Below are 15,817 nucleotides of genomic sequence, written 5' to 3'. Positions count from 1 at the left end.
CATCAGGGTCTTTTCCAGGGAGTCTTCTCTTCTCATGAGGTGGCCAAAGTATTGGAGCCTCAGCTTCATAATCTGTCCTTCCAGGGAGCACTCAGGGCTGATTTCCTTAAGAATGGATACGTTTGATCTTCTTGCAGTCCATGGGACTCTCCAGAGTCTTTATTTATTTAGTGATAGTATTAAGCAATTTATTTAGTGATAGTATTAAGAATGCATAAGCTGTATGCATAGGTTAAAAAATAGGTGAAGATGAATGTAAATCCCCCTTCTTGCCCTGGTGTTTAAGTTTTGTCACATTCACAATTCTAACTGCTCTCCTCTAATTTTTACATGCCCTGTTTTTTTGTCCATCTTTCAGCATTACATGCTGCTGCCCTTTCTGGCCATGTCAGCACCGTGCAATTGCTGCTAAGACACGATGCCCAGGTAGATGCTGCTGACGTCATGAAGCACACTCCCCTATTCCGCGCCTGTGAGATGGGACATAAAGAAGTGATACAGACTCTCATTAAAGGTCAGCTGTGACACATTTATAGACTTGTTCATAGAAACACTGCTGTCTTCAGTTTTTGAAATGAAATAAACAGTAATGACAGACAAGAAGAACGTGAATCCCCAGTTGGCACAGGAAGAGAGTTGAAAGAAGGTATTTATCATGCATCTACACTGAAAGATCAGGGCAGAAAATTAGATCTTCCACCAAAATACTTCCTAAAGCTACATTTGAGGTAAATCTGGATTATGCTGATCCTTTAGGCTGATAACATTAGATTAATGTGGAAGAAGTTGCCTCTGAGTTTTTCATTGGCTGTTTGAACAGTATTTATATGTCATGTTTTAAAACTAACTGAGAGGGACAGTTTGTCATTGAGCCTAAACTTCAAAGCTAGTTTTGGAATTTGTTTCTGAAAAGCTCTCTCTCTCCATTAAATCCCATAAATAATATTGGAATTGGCTTCCAGCCAGGCATTTTTGGTTAGGCAATCTTTAATTCTAAAACTTTTCCTGGTCTTTGCCTAATGGGGCACAAATATCCAAATCTTCTGTCATTGTGTTAGGTGTGGTGTTGCCTTTTTGGAGCCAACAGGCAAAGCTCTATATACTCTACTAAAAGGATTTGACAGTCATATACAATCAAAATTCTTCACCAAGAAAAACTGAATTTTATATAAATCAAGGAAATGTGGATAGTTTAGCTTATTTTGTAGTTGTTACTATTTACCTAGTTTATATTGTTTTTTCTAATCATGGAGAAGAAGAGGAGCTATGAAGCCTCAGCCTCTGGAAATCTCATTCAGCTACTCCGCTGGCTCTGAAATTTCAGCAGGTATTGCCCATATACTTTCAAGAATAGCTTCCAAGCCCATGTAGGTTAGAAGCATGTCTGTGTTTTAATTAAAACCAGTGTTTTCAGGAAGCTGAATTCTGTGGCCAGTTCTGTCTTTTGTGTTGCTGTGGAACTGTGGCACTCCTTTTAGACTGTTTCTTGTGTTTTGTACAGTTTTATAAGCTGCTGCTACAATCAGGCGTCATACAGCGTTGGATAATCAAAAAATCTATTATTGTTGCAGGAGGAGCAAGAGTTGATTTGGTTGACCAAGATGGCCACTCTCCCTTGCACTGGGCAGCTCTGGGAGGAAACCCTGATGTTTGCCAGATATTGATAGAAAATAAAATAAATCCAAATGTACAGGATTATGCAGGTAGAACCCCATTGCAGTGTGCTGCCTACGGAGGCTACATTAATTGCATGGTGGTGCTGTTGGAGAATAATGCAGATCCAAATATTCAAGATAATGAGGTACATGTCTCCTTTTTTGTAATATGAGATCAAAATGGTGCCGTTGAATCTTGCTTTTTCTCACCACTGTTAGAGATAACTTGTCTTTGCATTGTTACCAAAATGTGAATAGGACCAAAGATGGCGTCCCCTTGGGGGATCCCTGTCCCCATCTCATACTGTAACATTGCATGATGGACTTGCCACATGAAATGAGGCAACCCCCTAGGGAATTTTCCTAGCCACCACCACCAGTGACTTGGGATGAGAATGATAGGGATGCCTCACATTACGTGCAAATGGTAGTGGAAAACACAAATGGAATGAGTGCCATACAGTGACCAGGGGCAGTTTCATTTAATTGTGCCAATAATTTCCCCTAGTTGCTGCAGCCACAATATAGGCAGGGCTGGCCCACCCATGAGGCAGGCTGAGGCAGCCATCTCAGGCAGTAGAAGCCCAAGAGGCAATACCCCCCCCCCATTGGCACCCTACCCACCTCACTGGGAGAGAAGTGGCAGTGGTGGTGGTTTCTGGTGAGATCAGGTGCACTCCATGAAATCTCATGAGATCTCACCTGAACCTGCCATTGTTGCACTGCCTTTAATAATAAGTAGGAGAAGGACTTGTGGATTTTTAAAAACAATTTAGACAAGTTAAGAATTATACAGTGGTGCCCCGCAAGACGAATGCCTCGCAAGATGAAAAACTCGCTAGACGAAAGGGTTTTCCGTTTTTTGAGTCGTTCCACAAGACGAATTTCCCTATGGGCTTGCTTCGCAAGACGAAACGTCTTGCAAGTTCTTGCGAGTTTGTTTCCTTTTTCTTAAAGCCGCTAAGCCGTTAATAGCCGCTAAGCCGCTAATAGCCGCTAAGCCGCTAATAGCCGCTAAGCCGTTAATAGCCGCTAAGCCGCTAAGCCGCTAATAGCCGTGCTTCGCAAGACGAAAAAACCGCAAGACGAAGAGACTCGCGGAACGGGTTAATTTCGTCTTGCGAGGCACCACTGTATTCAGTTTTTAATTAGTTACATATTTTAATTTTAAAGACAGCATCTGATGAAGAGCATCTGAGCTCAGCACACCAGGATCTGATGGTTTCTGCTAGAAGATCATTGATACCCACTTGCACATAATTCAGTTTGCAATTAATATAATCCTTTGAAATTAGCACCAGCAGTTCTCATTGTCTGTTGGGAGAGAGATCAGGAAAATGTTTTCTTTTAATCCTTCCAAGCTTCTCAGCAGCTTTTGATACCCTCAACCATGGTATTCTTCTGAAGTGGTTGTCCAGGTTGTCCATTTTGTGATACGCCTCAGGTGGCAAAATGTCTTGGGCTAGCCCTGGTTTTATATGTATTCAAAATATTGTGATTTGAATTTCGCTATAGCGCTGACATACCAACAGATCATTTTTATATTTGCACTGAAGTTTCAGAATGTAAAGCAATTATTTTACATACTTTTCATCTGCCCTACTGATTATAGGGAAGGACAGCATTACATTGGTTGTGCAACAATGGTTACCTTGATGCTATAAAGTTGCTGCTGGGATTTGGTGCTTTTCCTAACCATATGGAGAACAATGAAGAAAGGTATTGAATAATTTGTCTACTATCTTTATGTTCCATCTTCTTGTTTGTTTAATGCAAGGTGCTATAGCATTGCAGATTGGGAAGCCACTGGTTTGAATTTTGTCCCTCGTGATTATTTTTTAAATGTTTCCTCTTCCATTGGAGAAGAGAATTCAATTGGAGAATCAATGGGAGATAAAATGGAGGGAGGTACTTGGATAGGAGTGAGTCTCAACTTTTCTCCAATTTGGGGGTCTATTGGGGGACCAGAATTGCCTTCAGATTCTTGCTGTTTCCCTGATAAGGGATGGGTTTTTAGGTGAGAACCATATTTGCACAAATTATGTAAAGCATCCCAATATGATGATAAACAGCCTGATTCTTAGATTTTAAAGTCACATTATGCAAGTTGAGATTCCATGAGTAACCTTTCATATGCAAAATACTCTCCTGGAAGCAATGTGATTAATGATAAAAAGAGGGCTAAGCAGACCTGTACTGTGATAAAATTAATTGACCACCTTTTCGATTGGAACTTTAAAAACTATTAATTGAACTAGTTAGCTGTAATATTTAAAAACAGGTATAAATGTTTGTAGATGTTGTTTTTCAGAAGAGGCCATTCCAAGACTCATCTTGGATCTTGACATTCAAATCTCTGGGCTCTCTTCTTTGTCTTATAATTTCTATTGACATTTCAGTTTGAGACACTCTAATCTGACTATCAGCCAATCACCATGTGGCAAGTCCAATTTGGTTGGCTTTTGTCTCTTTTCTTCTGTATTTTCCTGTATTGTGTCCTTCCTGGTTACCATCAGGAAGAACTTTAATTTGACCATCTTGTGCACTGACACTAACGGTTCAAATTGATGTATCATGTATGGATTGGTTTTGTCTGTAGCAGGTAACTTTAAGCTTGTAGACACCTTTGCCTCGCGTGACTGTTGTGCATCCTGTTTGTATAAATCTATGGAATGGGTACTGGCTATTGTCAAGTGGACTTGCGCAAAATGTGTGCAGGAAGCAGCTTTTATTGAGTAAGCTTTAAAATAAATGTAAACGTATATAAATATTACATATATATTCAGCACAGCAGGAAAATACTATGGAGTGCTTTTGTTGAAGACCCTAGTCATAACACACACACACACACACACACCAGTTTGCAACCCCCCCCCCCCAAATTCCATAGCCAATGAATCCTCATTGGGCAGTTGGTTTGTTTTCTAATTGTACAATTTAACAGCCAAATAACACAAGTCCTTATCCCAAACTACTGTTTACACAGAAGGCGATAAACAGTTCAAGTTAACCAGAATGTTTTATAATGTGAGGGAAGTCCTCTCTTTTCATTTTTATCCCTGTGCGTGATAAAGCTGTTCCATTCAGTTCTAAAGGAGTCTTGTGCTTTCAGACCTTGAGTCAATTTTATGTTGTTATTTTATTTTTCCATTTGTCCATTTGTCAGAGAAGATTCCTGAATTGCACAGGGTTGGACTAGATGATCCTCGGGGTCCTTTCCAACTGTACAATTCTGTTTATTTAATTTCTTCCAGTATCTTGTTATTATAAGCCTGGCTGCTAGTAGAAGAGAATTCATTAAAGGTTTAAACTGTAATTTAATGATGTCTCCATGAAAAAGATTGAGGAAAGCCAGCTGGATATTTAGATACATTTTGTCCAGTAAGTGCTTTTAATTGGACAAATACTTCCTCCCGGAACTGAGCCACTTTTCCACGTGTCCACTACATGTGTTGATTAGAATCTAACATTTCACACCCTCTCCAACATTTTTGTGAGGAGAAGGGGCTAATATGGGCTGCCCATACCAGTGTGAGATGCCATTTTTGCATTATTTCAAGTACTGCCCCTTTCATCAAGGCCAGGACTGATTTCACAAAAAAATTCCTCCACATTGACATCCACATCTCTTCATTGATAGTCATCTGTCCATCACCTTCCCACATCCACCTTAAACCATCTGCTGTAACCATGTCTGTTTGGATTAACATATTTTAATTGCAGTTTCCTGCAATAATAATATAGAAACACTAAGCTACTTTTCTTGTCAGTTGAAAAGATTCCTTGGTTAGCACTTCCTGAGTACTGTGATGGCAGACAAATGATTTGATTAATAAAAGCTTCTTGTATCGATTGGAATCATTTTATCTACTTCTTCGGGGCAACCCAGTCAGATGAGTGGGATACAAATTAAAAAAAAATTATAAATGCCTACTTTTAAATCACAGCTGCTCTTGAAGTTCTCACCTCTTCTTTTCAAAGTTTCAAAGCATTTGGGCATTTCACAGCACAATCCCATACATGTCTATTCAGAAATAAGTCCCACTGACTTCAATGTGACTTACTCTGAAGTAAGTGTATTAGACTGAAACCTCCGCATTCACACTCTTCTTTTATATCTGCCGCTATAGAATAAAATGATACTATTCTGTCCATTTGGAGAAAGCTAGCCTTGAAAGCAGGCTGTGAAAGCTGGAGGCTAGTGAAGATGTCATGGCTCTTGATTATTCAGTTGCACCTGCACTGATTTCTAATGTTGTCCTGTGGGCGCTGCTGACTGGCTGTGGGAAAATACGGCATGGGGACAGTTTAGCACGTTGGGGAGTGTTTATGCTGCCATTTAATGATGGACCACATGGCTTGAAGATGTAGTGGCCTCTGGTTCCAATGGCTGCTACAGCTGATGGTAGCTGGAAGCCCCTTTTCAGCCTGTGCCCCAAATACATAGCAAGGAGAGACCTGATCCCACCTGCCCAGACACCCCTGCTGCACCACCGTCAATTTCTCTGCCAGAGAAAACAAGGAAATTGCAACACCAATTGCCCTCCTTCCTTGTTTTGTCACCGAATCATTTCCCCTGCTCTTCATTTCACAAGTGCAAGCAACAGCATAATTAATCATATAATACTACAATATTCCGAATCCAACAAAGCAGTGGCGCTGATGTACTGTTAAAATATTGTTAATTACAATATTTCCTTGTCCTGTGGTTCAAATATGAACTAATGTTTTATTACTTTTAGGTACACGCCTCTTGATTACGCCTTGCTGGGAGCTCATCATGAAGTAATTCAGTTCATGTTGGAGCACAGTGCGCTATCCATAGCTGCCATACAGGACATTGCAGCTGTAAAAATCCAGGCCGTCTATAAAGGATACAAAGTTAGGAAAGCTTTCCAAGATAGGAAAAATCTTTTAATGAAGCACGAACAGCTGAGGAAGGATGCCGCTGCCAAGTAAGTGGTGCACATGTGCAACAAAACCCCAACAAATAACCTCTTTAAAATGAAGTAATCCCTGAATACCATTGTACAGAAAATCTGCTATTTCTGCTGTTGCTTTTTCCTGTAGGTTTTCTCCCTTTGACTTTGGATTTATTACTTTAAAACAAGGGTCAGCGAACTTTTTCAGCAGGGATCCGGTCCCCCGTCCCTCAGACCTTGTGGGGAGCTGGACTATATTCTGGGGAAAGAATAATGAATGATTTCCTATTCCCCACAAATAACCCAGAGATGCATTTTAAATAAAAGGGCACATTCTACTCATTTAAAAACATGCTGATTCCCGGACCAGGCCGGATTTAGAAGGCTGATTGGGCACTGGGCTGGATCCAGCCCCCAGGCTTAGTTTCCCTACCCATGCTTTAAAAGGATAGGCATAAAGAGGAGACAACAAGAAGCAAGTTAAAAGCTACAGCAGCAAATAATGAGATGGTTTAAAAGGAATGCCTCTGTAGAATTAGTGGAATAGAACACTAGGAGTGCCAGAAAGCTTTAGGAATGGGGAGTAAAACAATATTAACAAACTAATAAATAACATCAACTCCACCTGTAGATATAAACTTTTGAAATAAGTGCACCTATGTATGTTACTTACACATTTTATTAATTTTAATAATACCCTACATACTCAAGTATAAGCAGACCTGAATATAAGCCGAGGCACCTAATTTTACCACAAAAAACTGGGAAAACTTACTGACTCAAGTAGAAGCTGGTTCACCACACCACAAACCTGGTGGCGGCGGCAGAGGAAGAACAAGCAGCCAGAAAGGGCTGCTTTCAGGCTGTTCGTTCATCTTCCTCCGCCAACTGGGGCAAAGGCGGCGGAGGAGGGGCAGGCTGCTCATTCCTCCGCCGCCGAACAGAAGAACAGGCATAGGAGCCGCCATTGGGAGAAGCGCAGTGCAGTGCAGTGCCTCTCCCAACAGCAGCTCCTGTGCCTGCCCTTGCGAGAGGCAGGTGGTGGCGGAGGGACAAACGGCGCCACTCGTCCCTCCGCCACAGCCTGCCTCACTTGCGTATAAGCCGAGGGGGGCTTTTTCAGCATAAAAAATATGCTGAAAAAGACGGCTTACACTTGAGTATATACGGTAAGTACCGTATTTTTCGCACCATAGGGCGCACCCAGTTTTTAGGGGGGGGAATCAAGGGAAAAAAATATTTCCCCCCCCCCCAACCCCAAAGAGCAGCGTACAGGCTGTGCACAACCTCTCCCTGCTGGAGGGGTTGCGCACAGCTATGGCACAAGCCAAGGCAGAGAGCGGGATGGATCCCGCTTGCTGTTTTGGCTTCCTCTTTAGCCCCGTGCAGCCTCTCCTTGCCGGAGGGGTTGCGCACAGCTATGGAACAAGCCAAGGCAGCGAGCGGGATGGATCCCGCTCACTGTTTTGGCTTACTCTTTAGCCCCGTGCAGCCTCTCCCTGCTGGAGGGGTTGTGCACAAGCCTATGGCACAAGCCTGCATTCGCTCCATAGGACGCACACACATTTCCCCTCAATTTTTGGAGGGGGAAAACTGCGTCCAATAGAGCGAAAAATGCAGTATTTTTACTCATTATTAGCCTTCACTCTGACTTAAGGTTTTGTTATCTGTAATATTGGATTGTGGACATTAGGCATATTCCCACATTTTCTTTTGCCACGAGGTGACTTCTGAACCAGTGGAGATCCACACGAATAGATCCATCTCATGTTTTGGCTTCCCTAGCACCAATGTACTAGGCAAGGACAGCAACAATAAAGGGAAGTTTGCTGGGAATAATGCATCTGAATTCAGTGAAGCTGTTGAGTTAGAATTCTTTAACAGATTTTGATACTGTTGTATTGTGACTCACTAGAGACGAGGAGTGACCCAATACAGAAACTATTTTTCCCACTTTGGATATTTACTGTAGCCTTCCATGAATTTCAGGGTTCAGGTCTGAAGCAGAGAGGCGGAGGTTCTCCACACAGTTTAGAACTTTGCACAGCCAGGCTTCTCACTCATCCAGGGCACCTTCAGGGGCACAGGAGGCTCTCCAGACCTTTGCCCTGAAGCCTGTGGGCATGTAAATTGGGTAATGATCAGGGCCACATGATAGGCCTTCCATAGTTGCACATGAGCAAACAGAATGCCCAAAATAGGGCTATAATCGTGTTCCAGTTTAGCAGCAGGGGCCTCTAGCCCTGGGAATGCTTCATGCCCAGAATGATTGGGTATCTTATTTAATGATGACCTGTGACGTACCTACTACAGTAGTACCTCAGGTTACATACGCTTCAGGTTACAGACTCCGCTAACCCAGAAATAGTACCTCGGGTTAAGAACTTTGCTTCAGGATGAGAACAGAAATCGTGTGGCGGCAGCAGGAGGCCCCATTAGCTAAAGTGGTGCTTCAGGTTAAGAACAGTTTCAGGTTAAGAACGGACCTCCGGAACGAATTAAGTACTTAACCCGAGGTACCACTCTACAGCTATTTCTTGCATCGGGCCTACTTGATCATTCCCCCACACAAACCAGGCGATGATTGCTTGTTTGTGTGTACATATGTACATGAGGGTGGGGGTATGGAGAGAGAGAGAGAGAGAGAGAGAGAGAGAGAGAGAGAGAGAGAGAGAATATATCACAAACACACCTCAACTGAGGCTACTGTTTTCCTGTTTCATGCTTCTGTTAAAGAGGCTCTAGCTCACAAAAGCTTGTAGCAAAATACTAATTATTTGTGGTCTTTAAGAAGCCACGTGACTCTTCATTGTGTTGAATTGCTCTGTTAGCCAGCCTGCCAGATGGACTCTGGAGTGACAAGGCTAAGGCTTCTACTGCAGCTGAATGTACCTTGCTTGTCTTGTTTCCTTTATGGAATGATGAGGGGAGCCCTCGCCTGTGTGCCTCTTTGAAAGAGAAGGAAATAATTGTGCCGTGAATAGCAAGGCCTAATTTATCAGATCAAAATGGCAGACGGATCTATACTGGGTACGAGACAGACACCCATATGCTTTCTGTTTGGTGATACTATTATTTGAGACTGAGCCACTTCTGTCAGTGCCAAAGGCTGTCTGCTGAAGTGCCTCAACCTGCCCAGTCTGTGGCTCCGTCAGCAGCTCTTCACGCACCCAGATTCAATCAGCTGTTTGATAAGATAGCAATGACAGATAAAAATCTGGCTTTTCCTTGACCCCTTATACTGACTTCACCTCTTGCTGTTACTTGTGAATCACAACAACCGATAAAGGCATGCCACATAACTAGCCTGTCATTTCTCAGCAGTCTACAACCCATGTTGCAGCATTAAAAGTTTAAAAATATCAGGGCTACATGTCCATTTTATAGTCTTTATTTTTTTGCTGCAGACAGTTTTTTTGGTCATGGTGCATCATTTATTTATTTATTTATTTAAATTAAAATATTTATATTTGAGCATCTTGATGTAGGGTGAAATATAAAACAATAGCATCAAAATATACAATATAGTGAAAACCAGAATACAATTAAGTCATCAAAATTTACTTAAGAACTGCAAATTATGTACGTTTTGCCTGAAGCGGGGGGGGGGGGGGAGCGTGTTCCAGAATGTGAGTGCTACCAAAGAAAAGGCCCTCTTTCTGGTTATTACCACCCCCCAAACTGTTCCCACAGAAGGATAATGACCCCATCCACAATAGGCAAAGTGCCTAATTCCCAGACACAGGAACCACCCACCCACAAGATTCACCTTCTGTTTCCTGGCTCCGATCCAGCCCACCACTAGATTACTGGTCCAGAACCTGCATTAACACCCCTGACTCAGATGATACAGAGAACAAGGGGAATACTGGTGATACTGTCCTCCCAAGTTTCCTAATGACTGTCTTATATAGTAGGTCTTAAATAGCATTGAGAACAAGATGGCACCTAGTGGCACCCGAAAGCACAGACCCAATGTTACAAAATCTCTAAAGCTGATGGTGAGAACCAAAGGGGGTTCATCTTTTCCATCCAGCTTCCTGCTGAGTTCTCAGCAGCAGTATTGAACTGAGAACAGAGGAGCAATCCTGCACCTTCTCTCTCCTTTTCCAAGCTTCTTTTTAAAAAGGAAACATCTCTTTGTTGTCCTGCATTGCTCCTGGCCTTTCATAATTTTCTTACTGGTTAGGGGGGCAAGTCGGTACAGGGAAAGTAAGACGGGTAAGGCCCTTTAGTTTTTTCCTTGTAATTCAATAGTGTGTTTTCAGTGTTATAATTTTCATGCTAAACCACTTTACAGGGTTGTTCATCCACTAGAGGAAAAGTGCGGTACGAGAGGGGATTCTTGTTTGTTTGCTGTAAATTCTCCTGTTTCCAGGAGTGCCTTTCATTTTAAAACTGTGCTTCAGACAGTTTGAATGAACAGTATAAACTATTGCTTATAGGAAACGTGAGGAGGAAAACAGAAGGAAAGCCACAGAACTGCAGAAAGAAATGCGGAACTCCAGGTCCAGCAAGGGCCAGGCTCAGCAGCAGTTAACTTCTGAGACAGAGAAGAGTCCCTTGAGACTTCAGGCGGCGCAAGGCTGCGCCCAGCAAGGGGGCGATGCCCTTGGTAAAGGGCCTGCTTCTGGCAGCCTGTGTCAAACCCAAACAGGGAAAGTCAAGAGAAACTCAGCCACAGTCTTGCCAAACAAAGTGACTAGCAAGAACAAACATCACTCCGAAGAGCTGTTTGGCGAAGATCAAAAAAAGGAAATGGGTTTGTAATCTCAGTGTTGTTGTTGTTAATTAAATTTATATATTTGATTTGTTTCATTACATTTCTATGCTACTTTTCATTCAAATCAATCCCAAAGCGGCTTACAAGCAATAAATAATAATAGCATGATGGAACACAATAGAACATCACAAGTACAACATAAATCATATAGAATAGTTAACAAATCATCATATACTGCCCTTCTTCAGAAGATCATAGGTTGGTTTACAGTATAAAAACACAAAATCCATAATATAACATCACCAACAAACGACACACGCCCCAGACACATTTAGAAGGCCATAGATCATTATAATCAGGCAAAGGGGGAAGAGGAATGTTTTTGCCTGGTGCCTAAAGATATGCACTGAAGGTGCCAGCTGAGCCTTCCTAGGGAGAGCTGTCCACAGGTGGGGAGCCACCACAAAAAGGTCCGTTCCCATGTTGCCATCCTCTGGGCCTCCCATTGATAAGGGCTGGTTGCCATTGAGTAAGGGACGGGCAGTCTAAGAGCAGCTCAGTCAGTGTCTGGCCAGTGAGTTTTTGAGGCTCAGGATTAGGGTAGACTCATGGGTGTAGCCCGGATTTGTTAGGGGAGGCAGGCTTTATGTTGGGGGGGGGGGAGAGAAAACATTGGTTAAGCATTTTTATTGATTTACTTAATTTAGGGGGGACGGCTGACCCCAGCCCCCCTTGGCTATGCCCATGGGCAGAGTCCACTGCTTTATAGGATCAGCTGAAAAATGATTGGGCTGTTGTGTCACCTGACCAGTGCAATGCCACCCCCTGGTCTTCTGCAGCGCTTGTGTTGCAGCACAGCAGAGAGCAGGCCAACAGCTCCCCTCTCCAGCAAGGTGCCTGGTGAGAGCCCAGGGTGTCGTGGGTAGCTAGTCTCCAGTTTCAAGGCTTCCGTTTCTTTGCTTTGCTACCTTAATATCAAAAGAGGGTGAAATTCACTCCTGGCATCTCCAGAAGAATGGATTTCCTTTTGGTATTTTGTGAGCTTCCCTTGCAAAGGATGTTCCTTTATTGGGGGTGATACAAGCCAGGGGGTGATTTCTGACCAGGAAACTTTGTATGAAACTTTTGTATGAGTGCCATAACAATTATATAATTGTTTAATGAATTATATAATTAATTAAACTATAATTACATTTCATAAGCTCTTATTGAATAGAATAAGGAGAATATGTGATTGCATGAATACGTTCTGTATTGAATAGTTTTGATAATGCACTTTGTTCCATGAACTATTAGATCAGCAGGTAACATTATCAATGAGCATGAATTAAATTCTTAGCAGAAAGCTGTACGTAAAACAGTTTTGACCTTTTGAATGCTTTGTTCTCTAACTTCCATGGTCTTTTTATTTTAGTTATGAAACATTTAAACAATGTTTTAATTGTAAAACTGGGTCCCCTACCTTGACTTCCAAAAATGATTCCCCTTGAATACAATTAAGCTTTTACATTTATCCTAACTGTATTGTGTCTCAGTATTTGTCAATCTGACTAACTGCTTGTAGGAAATTAGAATTATTTAAATTATTATTTATCTTTGTCTCCCAAGAAGTATCCAGGGAAAACAGCAAATGCAAGACTGTCTGCGCCCCTTCCCGTTCCAGTAGAGAAAATGATGGGCCTCAAGTTGTATCTGCTAGCAAGAATGGTAAAAAGCACAAGGAGCCTACTGTGAGAGCAAATGCCACCTTCACGCATGCCAGGAAAAGGCACGACTCTAGCGCTAAAGCTGCCACTTCTGGGGAAAGATCAGAAAATCCAAGTCAGTCATTAAACAACAGTATAGACCATTGTGAAGAAACAGGAGTTTGGGTTCAGAATAGTAAATGCACTGATGGAAGCACAAGGAATTCAAGACACTCTGAGCTGGCCCTTAAAGGCAAGCAGCAGAAGGCAAAAAGCAAAGATGATGAGAAATGGTCCCGCGCTGGGTTCAGCAGACCTGGGAGTGCCAAAGTGAGAGGCGTGAATATCAGAAAGGAGCTTTCAAGTGCTGCCGTTACACAAACCGGTAAGGTGGCAAATAACAAAGTCTGTCCTTTGCTGGTCAATGATGCAAGGACTGCAAAGGTAACACCCAGCAGACGGGCACTGGACAATGGCCATGGAGACAGTACAAAACCCAGCAGGCAAGCTCTAACGGCACCCAGGAATTCAGAACATCAATTGCACTTTCTTCACTGCAAGAGCCCAGCTACCGAACCTGTCCCTTCAGAGGTCTTGAAGCAAGTAATTGAGAAGGAAAGGGCAAGAAAGGAGCTCTTCCAAAAGAAGAACTGTGCTGCTGAAATAATTCAACGGGCTTGGAGAAGGTACTCATTTATTTTGCTTTATTACAAATATTTTTGACCCTTCATCAGTATAGATACAGAGAGGGATGCAGAACACAAAATGAAGGCAACCAACCAAAACGTAAAATAAAGAGTACACAATAAAATACGCCATCAAACAAAGAAAGCAGAAAAAGCAACAGAGAATGTTGAACAATACCCAGCTTACAGAACTCAAAATGAGGGGACACTTGGCTATTTCTTCTTGTTTAGCTGATTTCATTTTAATTACCACTTCTCATTTCATCAAGTCCTATACAGTTGTGGCTGTACTTGAAGTTCTGGCATTCTTTGATCAACATGAAGCCAAGCTTGCAGTTGATGTATCAAGGGCAGTGGAAGGAGGCCTATTCAGTAGAAAAACAAGCCGCTATGCCGAATGCATTAGTGCATCTCTTTTCATCCTCTAGCCACTTCATGTATTAAAAGGACTTGGCAGTGAAGGATGCATGACTCAAATATCCTCTTTCCATGTTTTCAGATATCATGTGAAAGGGGAACGTGCATCTAATACGTTTTTGAGACAGAACTTGTCCTTGCAAGAAGCCATGCTGGCTTTTGCTTCAGCAAGACTTGGTCTTCTATATGCTTGGTTATTTTATGTTTAACAATACTTTCCACCAGTTTTGCCAGAACAGATGTTAAGCTATATGGCCTATAATTTCCAGGATCCACCTTTTTGTTATATTGGCTACTTTCCAGCCCTCAGGTATGGAGGTTGGATCTGGGGGATTAGTTACATATTTTTGTTAGAACGTCAGCAATTTCATATTTGAATTCTTAAAGAACTTTCAGGTGGATGCTGTCCAGATCCATTGATTTGTCTGTTTTAATTTTGTCTGTTATGCCTAAAACTTCCCTCATCACAATCGTCTGCCTAAGTTCTTAAGACTTGCCTCCTGCAAGTTAATTCAGGCACTGGGATCTGTCCAAAATCTTCTGTTGTCTCTCTGTTGCTGGTTGGCTGCAGCCATTTTAGAAGAAGCCATGGCAGGACTAGGGAGATAAACGTTCCCATGGGGAATAAATGGAAATTACTAGCTTGTTACGTGAACGCTTGCCTAACAAATGATTTCCTGGGAGTGCATTGTGCTCAGAACGTGGGATCTGTGTGTATGCTCATGAACTGGTGGTGACAGACCAAGAACAAGACCTTGGGGACACAATAGGTAACGCAGTGAAGATGTAGACCCATGGAAAAGGCAAATTCCATGCTTTCCATTAAGAAAGCAGCTGAAACTAAATCTGTTATCATACAATTTGATGGTGCAACCGCATTTGGAATACTGTGTACAGTTCTGGTCATCACGCCTAAAAAATAATAGTTGTAGAGTTGGAAAAGGTTCAGTAGAGGGAAACCAAAATGATCCAAGGGGATGGAGCGACTCCCCTACGAAGAAAAGTTGCAGCGTTTGGGACTTGTTCGTTTAGAGAAAAGGTAAGAGGCGATATGCTAAAAGCAGGCCTTTGCAGGGTAGCCAAGGACAGTCATACCTCGTGTTGCGTTAGGCTCATGGTGCGTCTTTTCGGCTTGCAAACATGGCAAACCGCGTTGGTATACTTCCTGGTTTCGCCACGCGTGTGTGCGCAGAAGCGTTCTGCGCGCTTCGCACATGAGCAGAAGCGGCGCTCTAGTTATCGACTTTTCGGGGTGCAAATGGCACAGATTGAGTCCGTAACTAAGAGGTACCACTGTACACTTGCCTTGGGCCTCGGAGGACTAAGCTGGCCGGGGGGGGGGGCAGGGGCCAGCTGCCTTTTTTGTTCAATTTTATAACTTTATTCTAATAAGACTTGTATGATAGAAGTATTATGCCTGGCATGGAGAAAGTGGATAGAGAAAAGTCCCCCCCTCTGGTAACACTAGGACTCACGGACTTCCAGTGAAACTGAATGTTGGAAGATTCAGAACAAAGCCAAGGAATTGCTTCTTCACGTAGTGCATAGCGATGGCCACCGACCTAGATGACTTGATAAGAGAATTTGACAGATTCATGGAGGAGAGGGCTGCCATTGGCAGCCAGCCATGATGGCTCTGCTCTGCCTCCACAGTTTGAGGCAGCAATACTTCCAAATACCAGCTGCTGGAAGCCACAGGAGAGGAGAGGGCACGGGAGTTGAATTCTCC

General features: G+C 42.7%; 1 protein-coding gene across 3 annotated transcripts in view; it reads left to right on the top strand.

Moving 5' to 3' along the window:
- INVS (inversin) overlaps window positions 1-15,817 on the top strand; it is a 64,908-nt gene that overhangs the window by 44,705 nt on the left and 4,386 nt on the right. For 2 of the 3 annotated variants that reach the window (XM_028702155.2, XM_028702158.2), the window contains 6 exons: window positions 359-514; window positions 1,572-1,801; window positions 3,268-3,374; window positions 6,398-6,610; window positions 11,023-11,339; window positions 12,909-13,671. In XM_028702155.2, the coding sequence (XP_028557988.2) occupies window positions 359-514; window positions 1,572-1,801; window positions 3,268-3,374; window positions 6,398-6,610; window positions 11,023-11,339; window positions 12,909-13,671 (1,786 nt within the window). The remainder of the gene's footprint in view (window positions 1-358; window positions 515-1,571; window positions 1,802-3,267; window positions 3,375-6,397; window positions 6,611-11,022; window positions 11,340-12,908; window positions 13,672-15,817) is intronic. The other variant, XM_028702156.2, reaches the window with a different exon arrangement.

This window comes from Podarcis muralis, chromosome 13 (genome assembly GCF_964188315.1).
Source record: "Podarcis muralis chromosome 13, rPodMur119.hap1.1, whole genome shotgun sequence".
NCBI lineage: Eukaryota > Metazoa > Chordata > Lepidosauria > Squamata > Lacertidae > Podarcis > Podarcis muralis.
Note: the sequence above shows the minus strand (reverse complement) of the source record. Positions and strands in the feature narration are given on the sequence as shown.